At 44.9% G+C, this 17,775-nt stretch overlaps 1 protein-coding gene across 3 annotated transcripts in view; it reads left to right on the forward strand.

Moving 5' to 3' along the window:
- Positions 1-1,697: 1,697 nt before the first annotated feature.
- Positions 1,698-17,775, forward strand: part of CAPN9 (calpain 9) — a 35,636-nt gene continuing 19,558 nt past the window's right edge. For all 3 annotated transcript variants that reach the window (XR_010070305.1, XR_010070304.1, XM_063329073.1), the window contains exons 1-11: positions 1,698-1,949; positions 2,044-2,266; positions 7,120-7,189; positions 7,644-7,762; positions 8,438-8,571; positions 9,183-9,351; positions 10,804-10,887; positions 11,126-11,211; positions 11,853-11,930; positions 16,320-16,480; positions 17,164-17,321. Coding sequence is in view for 1 of the 3 variants with exons in the window: in XM_063329073.1 (XP_063185143.1) it covers positions 2,054-2,266; positions 7,120-7,189; positions 7,644-7,762; positions 8,438-8,571; positions 9,183-9,351; positions 10,804-10,887; positions 11,126-11,211; positions 11,853-11,930; positions 16,320-16,480; positions 17,164-17,321 (1,272 nt within the window). In the remaining 2 variants the exon portion in view is untranslated. The remainder of the gene's footprint in view (positions 1,950-2,043; positions 2,267-7,119; positions 7,190-7,643; positions 7,763-8,437; positions 8,572-9,182; positions 9,352-10,803; positions 10,888-11,125; positions 11,212-11,852; positions 11,931-16,319; positions 16,481-17,163; positions 17,322-17,775) is intronic.

Below are 17,775 nucleotides of genomic sequence, written 5' to 3' on the forward strand. Positions count from 1 at the left end.
TTTCCTCTTGTTCTACCGCTTGTAACTTGGGAGAAGAGACAGACGCCCACCTCGCTACAACCTCCGTTTGGGCAGTTGTAGAGAGCGATAAGGTCTCCCCTCAGCCTCCTTTCCTCCAGGCTAAACAATCCCAGTTCCCTCAGCCGCTTCTCACTTGTTCTCCGGACCCCTCATCGGCTTCATTGGCCTTCTCTGGACTTGCTCCACAATCTTGATGTCTTGTGGTGTGGGGTGTAAGAGACAGGCTGTAAATTCCCCAAAAAGGGGAAGAAGGCCATCCAAGCCTTCAATGGAATGCCTCAAACACTCACAAGGAAATAAATAATGCAGGCCTGACATTCAAAGAGCTGATAAGACTCACAGGCACTGGAAAAGCAGTGGGAGGACTGTGTCTTGTGAAGACAAGATAGTTCTGCCACTTGTGTGGTGAGCTTGCTAGTTCTCAGTTCTCGAGGCCATTGTGTCCAATAAGTGACCTTTTCTTCATTACCCACAAAATGCATGTGAAAGCGCACACCTTGCATATGCTAATGAAGATTATAGAGATCATGCTAAACATATATGACTATGGCACTTGTCTCTCCACCCAAATCATGCTACACATCACCTGGGAGAAGGGAGAAACCTGAGACGAGGCTGTCCTTGGCCAGGGGGGTGGACCGTGCTAATTCGGCAAACATAAAAGGGGAAAATAAGTCCCCCTAGAGAGGTAACAAAGAAGGGGAACAAAGAAGGGGAACAAAGAAGAGGAACAAAGAAGATCGTGCCTGGGAAGATTTTTCCCAAGAAAGAAGACACTACCTGGGAAGATTTTTTCCAAGAAAGGAGAATATTATGCCTGGGAAGATTCCCTGAAAAAGATGCCGGAACCAGGACCGGTGATCTCTTTATCTCTGTCTTTTTCCTCTGTCTTTTCCTTTCTCTATTGCTCAGTTTCTCTTTTCTCTTAGAATTGTTAAATAACGGTTAACGTTGTTAAGTAACGACCTCAAGTACCACTTGCCATAAGTTGTCCTATACCTGTTGGTACGTAACACAATGCATACCTCACTTTGCCATAATTTGCCATATGCCTAACCAATTATCGTGGACTTGCTAAGACCTATACTAACCATTTTGGGAAACTAATAAATGTTTGTATATGGACCTTGAGATTTATCTCACCTTAGTCCACCCTGTTGGGGATTTACAAATCTGAGTTGCTTACCCCTGTTCTTTCCTGAGAGTGGGACGTGACAAGGGGCCCAAAACTGAACACAGTGTTTGAGTTGTGGCCTCACCAGTGCATATCCTGGTCCGAGCCCTCCCCACCATCTAGCACCACCCCAAACCTGGGGCCATCCCTCCTGCACACACCCAGCCCTTGACCCAAAACCAGCCCCACACTGGCAGAGCGTCCCTGGCCATGGCCACCTCTGGGCTCTGCTGTCCATCCTGAAGGCATCAAGACCTGCCCGCCGAGACAGCCCCGCCACCAGCCGTGCCAGGCTGCTCTCCCACCTGTGAGAAACAGCGGTTACACCCCGCCATGTGGCTCTGGTTTCTCTCTGGGGGCTTCCCACCATAGCACGATGCAGGGCCCTGGCTGGCTGCTGGGCACCTTGAAGTCATCCCCAGCCCAGCGGCAACCTCCTGCCTGGCCCGTGCCTGCCAGGGAGGGACGCCAGGCCCTGCACACACCCTTCCCACGGGGCGGGCATGGCTGCTCTGCCCCGGGGGAGGAGGACAGGGCACCGCCTGGCCGCTCCCGCAGCCGGCATGGCCGGGGCTGGCCGCTTTCCTTCCCTGTTTGCTTTCAGGGTGTTTGCCTCTGCCGCTGTTGGGAGCAGCCGGGAGGTCGGTCTCACCCTGCAGTTCAAGGAGGCGCGACGGAGGAGGGCTGGAGGACGCCACTGCCTCCTCCATACCACACTTCTTTCCTCCCCCTTTTCCTTCACAAGGCGCTAGAGGTATTTTTGCTCCCTCTTCCTTTTCCCCCTCTTCCCCCCCTACCTTCTGCCTCCCAGCGCCTGCTAAGCTTCGTCTCCCCGGTATTTCTCTGAGGGAGGGAGCCATGCCCTACCTGCACCAAGACTCGAAGCCGAGGCCGCCCGCACTGCCTGGGGCCGCGCGTCCCACCATCAGCTCAGGGAAGACCTACGAGGAGCTGAAGCAGGATTGCCTGCGCAGGGGCGTCTTGTTCGAGGACCCCGACTTCCCCGCCTGCAACTCCTCTCTCTTCTTCAGTGAAAAGCCGCCTGTTCCCTTCGTCTGGAAGAGGCCTGGGGTGAGTGTGCTGCTGGGCGGAGGAGGGTGGGCCCTTTCACTCCTTTCATCCTGCCAGAAGTCAGACGTTGCCGTGTGTTGGGACCACACCAAACGCGTGGAGTGATCAGGGAGATGCGGAGGCAAAGTGCAGGGGGAAACTCTTCTCACCTCAGGGGCAGCAGCACAGGGTCGGCATGTCACCCACAAAGAGCTCAAGCTGTGGGACGAGAGGGTTTGGAAGGCTTCACCCCATTTTTTAGATGTAGCTGGTTGTATAGACACCCTTTATGCATGTGTATTTATGTACATGCATAAACAGCTTGCAATCAGCCTTCTCTCTCATTATTACCAAACAAAAGCAATGTGAAGATGAAAACAAGATAAAATGCATTATGATGATTTTCTAACTATGTAAAAATCAAGTGTCATTAATGTGGTAAATTCATAACTAAGGTTAAAAAAACTCTAAAAATTCAAACATTTTCACTTTTAGAGTATGAGACTTTTACACTTTACTTGCTCTCTTACATCGTGAAACACAGAGATTACAAACACATGCCATGGTTACTGAGCCATTCAGCAGTAGCCAAGGGCTTGATGAGTATCTCTTAATGCATCTTGCATAACAATCATTAATAACACAGCAAGAGCCTGAAGCTTCACTGGTCACATGCTCTCGGATCACAAATCGAACATCACTCCAGGTTTCTTCTCCCCGCTTAACTGTAACTAATAACCACAGAAAATTTGTGGCTACATTTCATTTCTTTGCTAATGACTGACGTTTATACTCTTTTTCTTCATAGTCTGAAAGCTTCTCCCTTAGTAGAAAACTTTCCTTTGGCGACACTGATACCAAAGGAGAAAAAGAACAAAATAAGCTTAAAGAAGGGTTTAAGTTTTGGCTTAACTTAATCCACAATGATAGTCATTCAAATGCCTCAGCATCTGGCCGTTAACACGGTTACACTACAGACCAGAATTAAAGCTATTACTCCTGGATAAGTTTCATCTGTGGAAAAATAGGAGTTCCCAACACATGGTAAGTGCAGCTCCTGCACTTACCTGCCTTGCCTATCTGTGTCCCAAAAGCCAGGTGGGCTGTGGGGTGGCCCCTCCAGCACAGTACGGGACTGTGGGGCTGAGCTGCTTTTGGTGTGGTGACTCCAGACTGCTGTGTGACATCAAAAATGCAAGTACCTGCAACACTAAATCAGAAAGAATGATTTTCCTTTAGCCAGCCATTAGGTGCTAATTTGTCTCTTTTATTTCCATTTGGGCCTTCACAAGAGTTAAACTTTGCTATAAAACGTCACCAGGAGCAGCTGAGAGCTTGTGTGTCCTTGTGTGCGGTACCCAGGGACAGCAAAGGGTGGTCTGTCTGTTGTAGTTGTCACTCTCTTCTTCAGGATCTTTGCACACTGAACTGGAAACATTTCCAGGATGAGTAAGTTACCTGAAACAGTATCTGCCTTTACGCTCCAATTCCCACCATGCAAAAAAGTGAACATTTGTGAGCCGCACAGAGAGAAATAAAGCTCAGAGGAGGCTGAGAGGATGTATAAGGGCAGGGTTTTAGTTATGCTCTTCTCTGGCTCCTCAGCATTTGAGCTAAATCAGTTTCACCTCTATTATCCCCCAGGAACAGCAGCAAAATAGAGGCACTGTAACACCATTTCAAGTTAACACGTTTTACTTTGCAAGTGGGATATAGGCCTGGAGCCAGGTTAGTCGCCACAGCTCAGCTAGCGAAGCCGTGGTGCTGGAGAGGGTAAGCACAAGAGCACAGCCTCTCCCTAGGGTATTTGTGTTCAAACTGCTTTTCACGGTGACTGGTTTTTACTGCCTCTCCTACAAGTATTTTACAGTAGCTTGAATTAAGCGTAGCACAATACACGCAGGAGATTGCAGGGCCAAATAATGTTAGTCTTCAGATTTACACCCTGTTAGAGTTAACCTTTAGTAATGAGAGTAGAGAAGGCTCTCTCATTATCTTGACACGCATATACCTGCATGTATACACGTTTGTATGCAGCGTGAAGACCCTCAGCTAGCCCTAATCTGTAAATCTCCACCTGCAATCAGTGAGCTACATGGCTCTGCACCAGCTGAATATCTCATTTTCTACATAAATCTTAAGTGCTCTAAGATTTAGAAAGATATTTCATGATTTCTTGTAGCAGTCCCTTTTCATTACAAATTAAGTCTTTGGAACTATACCTTATGAAAATTTTAGAACAATCTGAAGAATAGAAGTCCCTCTCCTCTCCTCTCCTCTCCTCTCCTCTCCTCTCCTCTCCTCTCCTCTCCTCTCCTCTCCTCTCCTCTCCTCTCCTCTCCTCTCCTCTCCTCTCCTCTCCTCTCCTCTCCTCTCCTTTTCCCTTCCCTTCCCTTCCCTTCCCTTCCCTTCCCTTCCCTTCCCTTCCCTTCCCTTCCCTTCCCTTCCCTTCCCTTCCCTTCCCTTCCCTTCCCTTCCATTTTCTCCTTCCCTTTTCCATTTTCCCTTTTCCCTTCTTAATTTATGTCTACATTCAACTTCTGGGATAAATTCAACAGTTCAGTGTCTAGGAAAGTTAGACATATAGGTTGAAGAACGAAAAAAAAAAAAACGCCAAAAAGGAAAGACAAATGAGTCTATGGTCTACAGGAGGAAGTAAGAAGGAAATTCTCCTAATATGAACAGCCACTGGCAACCAGTATTACAGGTACTGTATGCTGGAACTGCGCAGAGAAATGTAATCACAGAAACAACTAACTGGCCTCGCCCTCAGCCTTTCTTAGGCCTCCATGTACCCCCTTCACCAACGTGAGACGGAGGTGCAGGGGATGCAATTTGTTTTCCTTTGAGTCTAAAGAAACACAGGTTTGATGTAGCATCAGGAGAGTCATGGATCACCTTGTTTCATCTCTCTGAGGATTGCATGTCCCTACTTCTAAGCAATATCCTTGTGCAGGCGAATCCTTGAATTACTGTATGCTCTGTGTGAACGCATGATTCACCTCTGGGTTTTGTCCTTTAACATCCTGAAAGGCCTGATACACATTATTATACCATCCAGCCTGAAAATCCCTTTAAAATTAATATTTTTGCAACACCCTCTCAAAAACTGCAGAGTGTGTTTTTCTTTTGTGTAGCGGAGAATGTGGCACAGGTCCAGTCAAAATACTTTCAATTCCTTTTTATTGATTTTTTTTATTATTATTGGGTTCGTTTGCTTTAGACATAGAAGATTGAAAATATCTTTCCATATGTCAGTTGTAGATCTGTGTAATACGCAATGAGCCATCAATATAATGTTCAGACCTATGTCAGCAGAAAGGTTTTTTATCTCATCCCTTGCTAACAAACAGAGTTTCTTGGTAACAGCTAAATACAGATCTCGCTGCGAGAATTATGTTCCCCAGGAGCAATGATGATAAAACAAGGCATGTTATTAAAATTCATCTACATTATCAGCTGTTGTTATATTTATGTCTAAAGGCAATGAGCTGCATTTTTTATTGTTCACGTCCAGTCCCCACAAGACTGAGTGTATTTAACAAGCAGGTGGGCCAGGTAAGGAGGAGCTGCTCTTTGATTTCCTTTTGCTCCACACACCAGGGACACGACATGATGCAGTATCTCCTCCCCAGAGCACCTGTGGCTGAGGCACATCCTGGCCATCACCTCCTCCCCGGCAAAGGCAAACAAAAAATATGTAAACCAGCTTCCTCCTGAGTATCGCCTCTGCAGGGTCAGCTTCACAGGAGCAGTGCTGGTTCACAGGGGACCATGTCCTGGCTCCAGTGGTGGCGAGCAGCCAGATGCTTCACCAATAAGTGCAGAAAGCTGAACAAAATTAGCAATACCCTGCCCTGATGGCCTCAAAAAATGCAGTGTTATGAACCAAAAGCAACTCAGTTTCCTTCTAGGCAAATGCAGGGGTTAAATGACTGAATGTGTTCTTCTATTCCCGGCCCCCCTCCTCAGCTTTTTTCTTTATGGAATCTTCTGCCAGTCAGGCAGGGGGTCTGCTTCATGCCATAGGGTCTGCAGTAACATATCAGGGCAGACTGATTAACTACAGGCATATTCCTCCAGTAATGTATTAGATACCCTCCTCCTCCCTTTTCTAGTCAGTTCAATCACTTAAATTCAATTTACAGTTCATGGGAAAGGGGAGAAAAGAGGAGAATTCCTGCAACATTTATTGGTTTACCACTGTATTTTTTTTCTAATCAGCTGTGGAACTAGTAATTGAACTAAAACAATCAAATGAATGCTTGAGAATGCCACCATGAGCACCAGTCCCTCTGAGCACACAAGGGTGGGTAGTGTTCCCTCCTCCTAAAAACTAACTTGGTAAAACAAACAAGGCTGGAATCTACCTTTGTTGTTTGCTCATTTGAGGAGGAAATGGACTCATGGTTGTCAGACACTGCATGTACCGGGTATTACCTGCAGATAAACAAAGCCCTTAATAGTGCACTTAAAGGTAAATTGCCAGTTTTAGTTTTTCCAGCCATTGTGGAGAAAAAAACACCAACCAAACAACCAAAAAAACTTTATCCAGGGTTGTATCCTAACACTGAGATCCTAGACCAGGAGGTGCTATGATATATTAACAATTGCCTACAGACGAATAAAGGACGTCAGCCTTTAATTGTCAGCCAACTAATTATGAAAAAAATGAGAATAGTTGGTTCTTTAATCGCTCTACATTATAATTAATTAGCAAAGATTCCCCATCTAGTTTTTCGTGGTGGCTACACTGCTGCAGGCTAATACAGCTGATGTGGCACACACAGTGCTGCACATCTGGGCTCAGAGTGGTGGTGGTATTTTCCTGGCATGGTCTAAGTCATTTTTGTGTCTCTCTCCCACTCTCTCAGGACATTGTCAAAGACCCCAAGTTTATCCTTGGAGGAGCCACGAGAACTGACATTTGCCAAGGGGATCTTGGTGAGTGATTCCCCCTGGGTGGACGCATTCATGCCTACACCCCATGAGGAGCAGCAGGAATATCCTCACACATGAGGGGATGTTGTCCCTCCTGAACTGGAAGGAGCAGTGAAGCTGGAGGTACTGCCCATGCTCACCTTGCCCACAGACACCTCTTTGGTAGCACCCTCCCATCTGTGCCAGGGGCTATCCTGGTACAGTTGGATTCAAAGTCAGGGCGGGATCTCCACGCGAGGGAACTGTGAGCGCAAGGGAGCCTTTTGTCCACCAGCACCTCCAGACTGCAGCACAGTCTCTGCCCTGGCTGGGCAGGGACATGCTGCCTGGGGACACACGGATTTGGATTTCAGGAGCAGTGACAGCTAACTGCCATAACATGTCCTCTGGCCTCTACGCCACCTTCTCCTCCTGAAGGGAAGAAAATTAGGGTTTTTTCCCCCTTCTCAATTCACAGGTGACTGCTGGCTATTAGCAGCCATAGCTTCTCTCACACTGAATGAAAAAACGCTAGCAAGAGTGGTGCCACTGGATCAAAATTTTGGGCCAGATTATGCTGGAATATTTCACTTCCAGGTAAGATGAACATCTGGTATTAGCATGAACACATTTCTGAGCAGTTGGTCACTACATGTCATGGTCTATTTTGCGGTGGGGTTTTTGGTTATCATGGAAGAGACATTGAAAAAACAGGGATTGCTGAGCTTACAGTGTTGTTCGTGTTTTGAGGAACGACCTAGAGGGCTATGTCAGCCTCCCGCAGGCACACACATCGTCACTTCTGCTCTGTCAAGAGATATATGGCTTTAGAAATCATTTCACATTTTCCTGGGCATAAAAAAACTACTTAGGATATAAGGCCTTAAAGGAGTTGAACTGGAATTTGTGATACGTGTGTGTCTTAAAGGTGTCTTGGATCATGTGGTGACCACTTGTGTAGCTACATTTTCCAGTCAAGGAGCCACAGTACAGCTCTACACTTTTCCAGTAGTGACATTTCCAGAGTGACATTTTCCAGACAAGGAGCTACAGTACAGCTCTACATTTTTAGTCTTAGTCTTTTCTTAACATAGATTACCTTTCCTTCAGAGCAGTCTATCATGGTATACTGGGAATGAACGATACACCTACGACTTCTAATCGAGCCTAGGATTGCCACTAACTTACAATTAGAAGTGCTGGGACAACAGAGTCCTGCACTCAGGAAATTAGGTGCTGTCAGCAAACTCATGCCCTACCCTTTCTAAATAGTTTTGGCAGCACAACGAGTGGCTGGATGTTGTGATTGATGACCGATTACCCACCTTCAAAGGCCGTTTGGTTTTCCTGCACTCAGCTGAACACAATGAATTTTGGAGTGCCTTACTAGAGAAAGCCTACGCCAAGTAAGTCACACTGTGCATACATGATTCGCTATTTGTACATACATTATTCACAATTTGTACATACATTATTCACGACTCAAGTGAATGGCTTCTATCCGGTATTTTTTAGTGGTGGTGGTGGGCTTTTTTGCATTTGCTGCTGCCGTGATCTAAATATGTTATGTCTATCTCTTGTGAGCTGGTCCAGCTTCCAGCACACCACTAGATACAGCCCTCGCTCATACCAAAGCCTGAATCCTGCCATTTATGTCTCTGCTGAGACCTTGTTTGATGGTTCTGGCTAACTCTGTATTTTTAAATGATTTAGCAGGTAGCAAGCCACTGACACACAGGGATATTCAGTCCTTGCCGGCCTGACAACTGGCATTAAAGAAAGAAAAGCCCCAGGCTTCAAGGATGTGGAGAAATGAATGACTTGTTAAAAACGCAATAAGAAGGAAAGCAGAATGATCCCAATACTCCTCCCATATATCCTGGGTACATTCTGGGGTACTTCTTTTGGCTTCAGTGCCATTGCTGCAATTTTACACCCGCGTGAGAAAGCTCTCAAACACAGGTATCTATCTTCAAAGTTTTGAAAGCATGTCTCACGGTCAGCATGTGTTTTCCAGGCTGAACGGCAGCTACGAGGCTCTGAAAGGAGGCAGTACAATAGAAGCCATGGAGGATTTCACTGGGGGTGTAGGAGAAATGTATGAGGTTAAAAAGGCTCCTGAAAATTTCTATGAAATCCTAGAGAAAGCTCTGAAAAGACGCTCAATGGTGGGCTGCTCTATTGATGTAAGTAAGAAATGGGGTCTGAATTTCTCAGTTTAGTTTTGTGGTTTCTGTGTTAAAAAAGTACTTTTTAAAGGTAGATTAAATTAATGACAAGTAGACGGATATGCACTTAACTCTGCAAATAATAGCTGTGAACTGATAGATATGTAATATTAATGTAGTCCTTAGTACAGTTCTTTAAAAGAAAATAAACATATTCATCACTTTTCAACAGGTGATGACCACTATATGACATGAGTATGAGCACTCAGTGAGAGTGAACTTTATTTCCCGACTTATTTTGTCACTTAACATTAAAATCGGCCACAGCTTTTTGAGGACTTACTGGTTCTAGACACTACAAAATTGGGTTTTTTTCAGCCCTGAATTCCATATCAACACCTTAGGGGACTCAAGACAATTTTCAGGATCAGTTTGTTTGTTTGTTTGTAAACAGGGGGTTTAAGGTATGTAAGGTTTATCCCTCCAGAGACTGAAACCTCCACCCACGTCTCCTTGACTTTCTGGCAAAAAATGCCTGAGCTGCTCTACAGCAATAGCCCCATTCTCATTCTGTTCCTTGCTCATTGTGCTCAGTGGAAAAGGTGGTTTGGAAACAAATGTATGCCAAGTTTCTCCACCAGAATGAGCAGCTGGAAAAAAAGTTTTCAGAGCAAATGAAAAATCCCACCAAGCACAAAATGTTTCATTTCAGACAGTTGTAAAAAAGGCAAAAGAAGTGCCCAGGCTGGGGTAGAAGGAAGGAGGCTTTCATTTGCCCTCTGCCCGAGAGCCTCATTGTTGAACATTTGGCTGGGTGAGAAAGACCTGTTGTCTCAGACCCATTGCCAGCCTGACTGAAAGCAAGGCTTTTCCGCAAGCTCTCTTTTACTCAAGACTGTGCCCTCAACTTTAGGGTTCATTTTTTTCTGATTTTAGTTTCCCTTTCTCTCCTGATGAAGCTTTGCTGCTTGCAAAGACTAATAAAGTATTCATTGAACTAGAGAGAGTGTCTGATACTCAGCTGGCTGATGGGACCCTTCACTGCCATCACTACTCCATCAATGTCTTTTTACAAGAAATGAGACCATATTAACACCTGATCTCAATCTGAGAACACCTTTTCCCATACCTTAAACTGACACAAACTACATCTGAATGGGAGTTTAGATTGAGATCCTGGAAATGTAAATAGTATTGATACAAAATCACAGTGGTAGAGAAGGCATTTCAGTCGGGAATCACCTTATTTTCCCTCTGGGTGAATAATGCTAAAATAAAAATAAAAATCAAAATCCTTTCCTCAAAGGGCACCATTGCACCTTCACTGTTGCATCAAGCAGAAAAACAAGTTTCCTGTTCATAGTATTCGTTAGCCACTGACTTCCCACCTGAGGCTTGGAAGGGACCAGGTGGCACCACTTGCGGTCTCATGTCGAAAAGAGAGATTCACATCTTTTTCCCATATTTCAGACCAGCAGTGCTGCCGAGTCAGAAGCCAAAACCTGCTTTGGCCTTATAAAGGGCCATGCTTACTCCGTGACTGGCATCGATGAGGTATGTTCAGCAGTGCGGCGTAAGGAGAGACCTGGGGAAAAGATAAGGGAGTGTCCCCTGTCCTCGGGTGATGAGGGGAGTTATCCTGACAAAACTGTCCAAATTTCCATCCATCTTTCCCTCCCACATCTCCTGTAGCAGTCTGTACCTTTTACCCAGCTGTCCCAGCCTTTGTACACTGGAGACCTGCTTCCTAGCTACTGACACTTGGTATTTTCTCTATTTCCTTTTTCCCCAGGTGAGCTATCGGGGGATGCAAGTGCAGCTCATCAGGATAAGGAACCCCTGGGGACAGGTCGAGTGGAACGGCCCTTGGAGTGACAAGTGCGTGAGCTGTCCCATACACTGGTCTCACAAAGGCCAAATCCCAGCTGCTGCTCCACAGCTAGCCTTCTGCAGCCCCAGCTATTCCACAGAAAATTAAATCAAGGGTTTACACATGCTTAACAGTATTACTGCCATATTACATGTCACCCTCAGTATTTTCAAAGCTACTCAATCAAGGGGACCCTGTCAAGGCTGTTTAGCCCCCAAAATCTAGCATTAGGAAAAATCATGCATTAATATAAATAAGCTAAGTTAATTTTAAGATGCTCCCGATTGGAAAAATTATAGATTTGGAGTGATATTTTAATTTATTTTTCTGCAAGCCTGTTGTTGTAGTACTTGTATCACAACATCCATACTTTGTCCCACTGGAGATAATCTGAAAAGGGTTATTGTATTTCCCCCTCTAAGTACCTACAACAGTATTGGTCTGAAAACCAGTCTGGTTTTACAACCGAAGGAAATGGAAGGGCAAAAGAAAAAAAATTAAATAGTAAAAAATAATGCTACGTTCCTCCCCAAAATACACTTTTAAATATATCTTTGCACAAATGCATGGCTTCATTTTTGTTTCACTTTTTTCTACCAAAATTAATTGCCACATACTTATAGTTAAGCTTGGGTTTGTTTTTTTGCAGCTCTCCAGAGTGGCGTTCAGTCAGTCCATCGGAGCAGAAACGCCTATCTCAGGCAGCGCTGGATGATGGAGAGTTCTGGTAAGGCTCAGGATTTTAAAGTGTGTGGCTCTACTCAGAAATCAAGGCACAAGTGGACAAAACAATTGACAAAGGAGAAGTCTCTGAGTGATGAAATGCTCAGTTTCCTCTTAGGAGACTGCTGGTAGAACACTCACTTGGTTTTCTCTGTGTTTCATGTGTGCACATGTCTATTTTAATAACAAAACCTTTTTTAAAGTCAGCTTAGTTAATGGCATTAGCATATTTCAAATTCTGTGTATCTGCCATGAATGTAACACCCTTTAAATCCTTACCATGAACAAAGGCAGGCTCTACAGAAGGGAGCGTTGTATTGCACTGTATCACTCATGAAATGCCTTCAGGGTTGATGCTGGGCATACACTGGAAAGGAAGGAAGTCCTGAGAAGCAATAGTACTTGTTACAGAAAGTAAAAGAACACCAAGATATGTGTGAAATGGTGGAAAGGTTTAAGAAAAGATGAAATGAAATAGAAAAAAAAAAGTGATGTAAATTGCTTTAAAAGTGTGTTCTTCATGCCAAATTCACAATCTCAGACAGAGCAGATGGCTGACTTGCACACGATCCCCCCCCCCCCATATCAACCATCCTGTGCACCACTGACAATGTCTGATCACATTTTCTAGGGCCAGATGCTCATCTCTTTTACACAGAGGTAAGTCTAGAGGGGTATGTAGTGGAGCTATTCCAGATTTTTCCTGCAAGTTGACCTGAAGTTCACCTTTAGGCCTGAAAAGTGATTTGAAATAGACAATGCAGCACGTTAAGTCAGATTAAATGATTTATCCCAAACTTTAATAGCTCTGGATGGAAGTAGGTCCAGTGACTGATCCATTACTTAAGTATTTTTACATGGGATATTTTGAGTTATTTTGCTATTGATATTGCAACTGCAGTAGGCCATTTCCAGTTTTTCCAAAAAGCTTTTGTGTTTCGACTTTTTTTGTCTGTTTTTGACCTGGCTACATCTGGAGATTAAGGTGTGAATGAAAAACAGGAGGCAAAGACTTTACCTGAACCTAAGTAATTCCAGCAAGTCTCTCGGTACAGGGCATGACTTAAAGCCTGACTGGGTAATGAAGGTACAAACAGGCATCAAACAAGCAATGAAATTCATCAAAAAGTCATCTGTCCAACAGAGCTAAGCAGATAGTTAAGTAAATCCTCAGAAGGCCAATAAATATTAATGAGGTTTAACATACCCAGAGAAATGTTGGCTTTCCTCATCCAGCATCTCAGCCATTCAGAGCAGAAACAAAACCCATTGGAACTGAAACTTTTGCTGAAGGGGTTAAATGGACAAAAATCATATGCAGAAGATGAGAAATGCTTCCAAAACCAGTCGGGAAAGTTTGATACCAGGTAAACCCTCCACCCAGTCCATCAGACTTTTCCTAATGCCTTTTGACTCGTGTGTATTTCTCTAAGGGGTGTTTGCCCCTTTGCCCCCTCTAAGCCGCACCTTGATGGTTTCACCATCAGGCTTCACATACAGACTTTTCATGAGCAATGAATATGATCTATCCCTAAAGACATTAAAATGGCCAGGTGAGGAAAGAGTTGAACATAGATGCTTCTCTCCAGCTTTCACTTTGCTCCTTCTGTGGTCCTTGCTGATGCGGTTTAGCTGAGGAGATGGAGACTGAGCTATATTGAGCAGCTGAGGACTTTCAGCCGATCTGTTCACCACTCCTGGTGGTGATTTGATTTGTTTCCCTGGAAAGCTGGGGTAATCTTTATGAGGTGCTTTGAAACCTGCTGCTAGAAAAAATGTGTAGCAAAGTAATTAGGTCCTCAAGAGTTCAAAACATGTTCTCCATGGTATGCATTATCTGCAGGCTTAGCAAATAACATAAGGTGCAATGGGGCTCTTCTTCTTGTGGTCAAGGTTTCTACTGAAGTAGACTTAATAGGAAGTTTTACCGTCAGTGAGCTTTTTGTACGTCATTTCTTAATCTGTCTGGAAGCTGAAAGGGAGCCCAGGAAACCTACTATGCACTCATGAACATCTTCTGTAGCTGTGCTGCAGGTTTTGGACCCAGCTTATTCCATGTGCTGACTGCACACAGAGCAATGGTCATTTCTCCTACACGGGCTTATTTCTGTTAAATGAAAAGAGAAAGAAGAATTATACCTGTTAATTCTCATGTATTGTGTCACATTTCATCCTAGGTGGAACAGGAAGGCTAAGAGAAAGTATAGTGCAGGGTACGAAATTAGGTCAAAAAATGATGGAACATTTAAAGTAAGATAAGAGTCATATTATCAGAGTGTCTTCAGTCAATGCAAAAAGGCAGCATAGCTGTAGAGGACTCCATGGGATAAGACAGCCAAGGTGGAAGACATGGTCTGATAAGAAATTTTGTCCCTTTTGTTCTTTGGATTTGTGAGGACTGAAGAAAACCGTTATGGTAACATGCTGAGGGCCTGCTGACCTCATAAAATACCCTAAAGGTATTTTGGCTACATATTAGCAGTTAAGATCAGTCTGGTCCAGGGCAGACAAGATGATGTTTCTACTAGGTGTGAAGATGTCCTGCTGTTGACTAAAAAATCAGCTTCTCACTCACCCTGGTTCCTTCCTTCCTAAAATCAGAGGGTCAGAGTCTTCTCCTGCCTTCACCAGTGCAAACCCAGGATAGCCCTAGGGCAGTCAGAACAGGTCTTTTACCTCTCAGGAGCCAAACTGATCTATACAGTGCAACTTCTTCATCTGCTTTGCAGCATGTTTCCAAAGAGCCTAGAACTGCGTAGTGTGGCCAGGAAACTGAGCCACTTAGAGACAGATTTTGCTATGCTGTCCCTGCTTTAGTGTACTGAGCATCAAAGTGAGAATTAGCAGTGCCTAGGGCTAGCAATACATAAAGAGGACAGAGCTCAGGGAAGCAAGCCCTGCTGTTTCTTCCCACACTAAAACCAAGTTGTAAAATGGCCCATAGCAAGTGTAAATTAACACCACCACAGACATGTATTTCTTATGCAGCAGAAAAATGGAGCTACCTGTGTCCAGTGAGCTACAATAAGGGCTAGCTGCGTCTGCCACTGCCGCAGGTAAACATGTGGTCTCGGAGAGCTTTTCCTCTCCTGCTACTCCATTTTATTATTACGCGTCAGCCACTGGAGGAAAAAGATATAGAAATTCGCATTAGGGAGGAGAGAGCAATTCAGGGCAGAGGATACATCTGGATGCTAAATTGCCCTGAGGAAGGCCTAATACCTCTCCCCCTTTACAGGGGGAGGTTCAGCCTACTGAGGCTACCCTCAGTCTTAGGGCATACGGACCTTCTTGCAGGGCCCACCATGCAAGCTCTTGTCTGTTAGGAGAGCTTCCCTGCTCTGTTCCCTTTGCCCAGGGCTACACGCCATGCCCAAATGTGTGCCTGACTCCAGCTGTCCCTTCTTTTGGCTGTCCTGAACACCAGGCTCCTTGGCCAGCAGGTCTGTTGATATCTTTTTGCCCTTTTACTTGCTAGATAAAATTGCATGGGTTATCTGCTTCTCAGCATGCTGAGCAGGCTAGGTTCAGCCAGCCCAGCAACTCAAAAACATCCCTATTGTGGCATTTAGTTCCTTTTTCCCATGGTCACGTATAGGTGTTCACCTTGGGCATAAAATAGATACAGCGCAATCTACATGACACAGTAGCAGGCAGCAGTGTTCGGGCTACCTTCAAGGGCAGGCTGGAACTGCTACGCAAGTCCAAACACACCTTTTGTCCTTCATGTTTGGTGTATGATTTTGCTAGGATAAGGTCCCAGGCACCCATAGAGGAGGGGAGGGTGAGCAACTTGAGCCTAGGCACCTTAGCAGAAGCCCAAATGTGACTTTAACTGCAGTGCAGACAGGCTAGTCATACCACGGCTTGGCTAATCCACCCCCATGTTTCCCCTGTAGTGCTGTCATGCAGCTGGCATTGAACACAGCTGATTTGTAGGCAGACTTGGCTCCTGCACAGATGCCTGCCATCCTTTGCTTGGCTCTCCAGCAATATAGATGCAGACATTAAGGCCAGGATGATGTTGGTGAAATACCTCTTTCTACAGTAGGTTTTGTGCCAGTTTTACTTCTTTTCATCTTATGCTTAGCTGTAATTGAATAAAATCAATGGAGTTATAGTGTAAAAAGAAAGGTGTGAGAGCTGTCAGAATCAGGCGCAGACGATAGGGTTGTCTGTGTTTTACACCACAGTGAATATGAGCTAGCTTCTTCCTTGAGTAAGAGCTAGCTTATTCCTTGGCATACACTGGCGTATCTCCACAGTTGCTGAAACTATTAAGATCTACACAAGCTGGTCATCTGGCCCTGGGACACTGGGGAGTAAGTACTTCTGCTGAGTATCCTTCACTGAAGTGAAAGGCAGTCTGTTCCTTCCCATGTCTTTTGCTCAGGATGAAATTTGACGACTTCAGAGTGCATTTTGATAAGGTTGAGATCTGTAACCTGACTCCAGATGCCCTGGAAGACACCACTGCCCACAAGTGGGAGGTGACCATCCACCAGGGAAGCTGGGTCCGGGGATCCACTGCAGGAGGATGCAGAAATTTTCTAGGTAAATAGATACTGCTTTGAAAATGAGAAGCAGTCACTTAAATCCCTACCCACCTTCAGCCACCTCTCCTGTTACCCAGAATTGTGGGTGCAGACCAGGCCAGCTGAGTCTCAGCTCACAGGAACCAGCCAAAGGGACAAATGTTCATATGGTCCCACTTGAGACTTAGCAATAAAAGACCTGCTTTCTCTGCTCTCAAGTTTGTTGGATCTGATTTGCCTCTCATTTACATTTGCATGAGCAGGACTAGCTCCAAATAAGTCACTTAAAACTGCAGCAGTACGTGTAAAATGAGACCAAAATCCAGCTCAGCCAGCATGTTTATGTGGCTCTGAAGCAGCGTCATGGATCTGAACTGCATTACTCCAGACTGGCACCAGCACTGTGGGATCATTGTAGCTATGTACTTTTAACAAAATCCCATCTGACAACTTTATTTAAACCATGGTAACTTAATAAAATATCAGGCCTGAAGCCTTTTCTACACCTAGTTCCATGAAGGGCTTTGGGATTTGGCTTGTTTTCTGCAGAGCTTAATGGAAAGAAGCATGACAGCTAATGGAAAAACTAAATTTGAGCAAAACCTCAGCTTAATTGTCCTTTTTGTCTTCTTTTTCTTTAGTAGTAGTAGTGGTATTATTATTCTGAGGCAAGAAATTCTCTGGTATTCTTTACATTGGCAGAGACTTTCTGGACAAATCCACAAATCAAGCTGCATTTGACAGAGAAAGATGATGGGCAAGATGAGTGCACATTCATAGCAGCACTGATGCAAAAGGATCGCCGTAAACTCAAGAAGCTTGGCGCTGAAATGCTAACCATCGGCTACTCTATTTATGAGGTACTCTATTGCTTTTACAGTGCAGTAGCTGCGCTATCACTATTAACATCTTTCTCTGGGTTTGTAACCCTGCCAGTCATCATGTATTTTTAGGGCCCTTGCTCCTAAAATAATCTTCTCAGTTACATCAACACCCACAGAGTATTTTAACTTGGTTGGGTTGGAGCCCTCTCAGAGGAGGATTTAGTAGTCCCTACGGGGCCATGGGTTGCCAGGATAGACTCCTTGGCCCCATGATTCTTTCATCCCCTGCCTGGCTCCCAGAGAGGGAATGTTGCTTCTTCTGAGACTCTTGGGGCTCATGACACACAGGGGTGTCTGTCCCTGAGTAAGGTTGGGACTGACAAATCTGTTGTCACTGCTCTGTGACACTGTGCCTGGGATGGTGGTATTCAATGGCAGGGAATGTTTAAGCGGGAAAGCAATGTCCCAGTGTCCTCTTAGAGTGCCTTCT

This window comes from Chroicocephalus ridibundus, chromosome 3 (assembly GCF_963924245.1).
Source record: "Chroicocephalus ridibundus chromosome 3, bChrRid1.1, whole genome shotgun sequence".
NCBI classification, from domain to species: domain Eukaryota; kingdom Metazoa; phylum Chordata; class Aves; order Charadriiformes; family Laridae; genus Chroicocephalus; species Chroicocephalus ridibundus.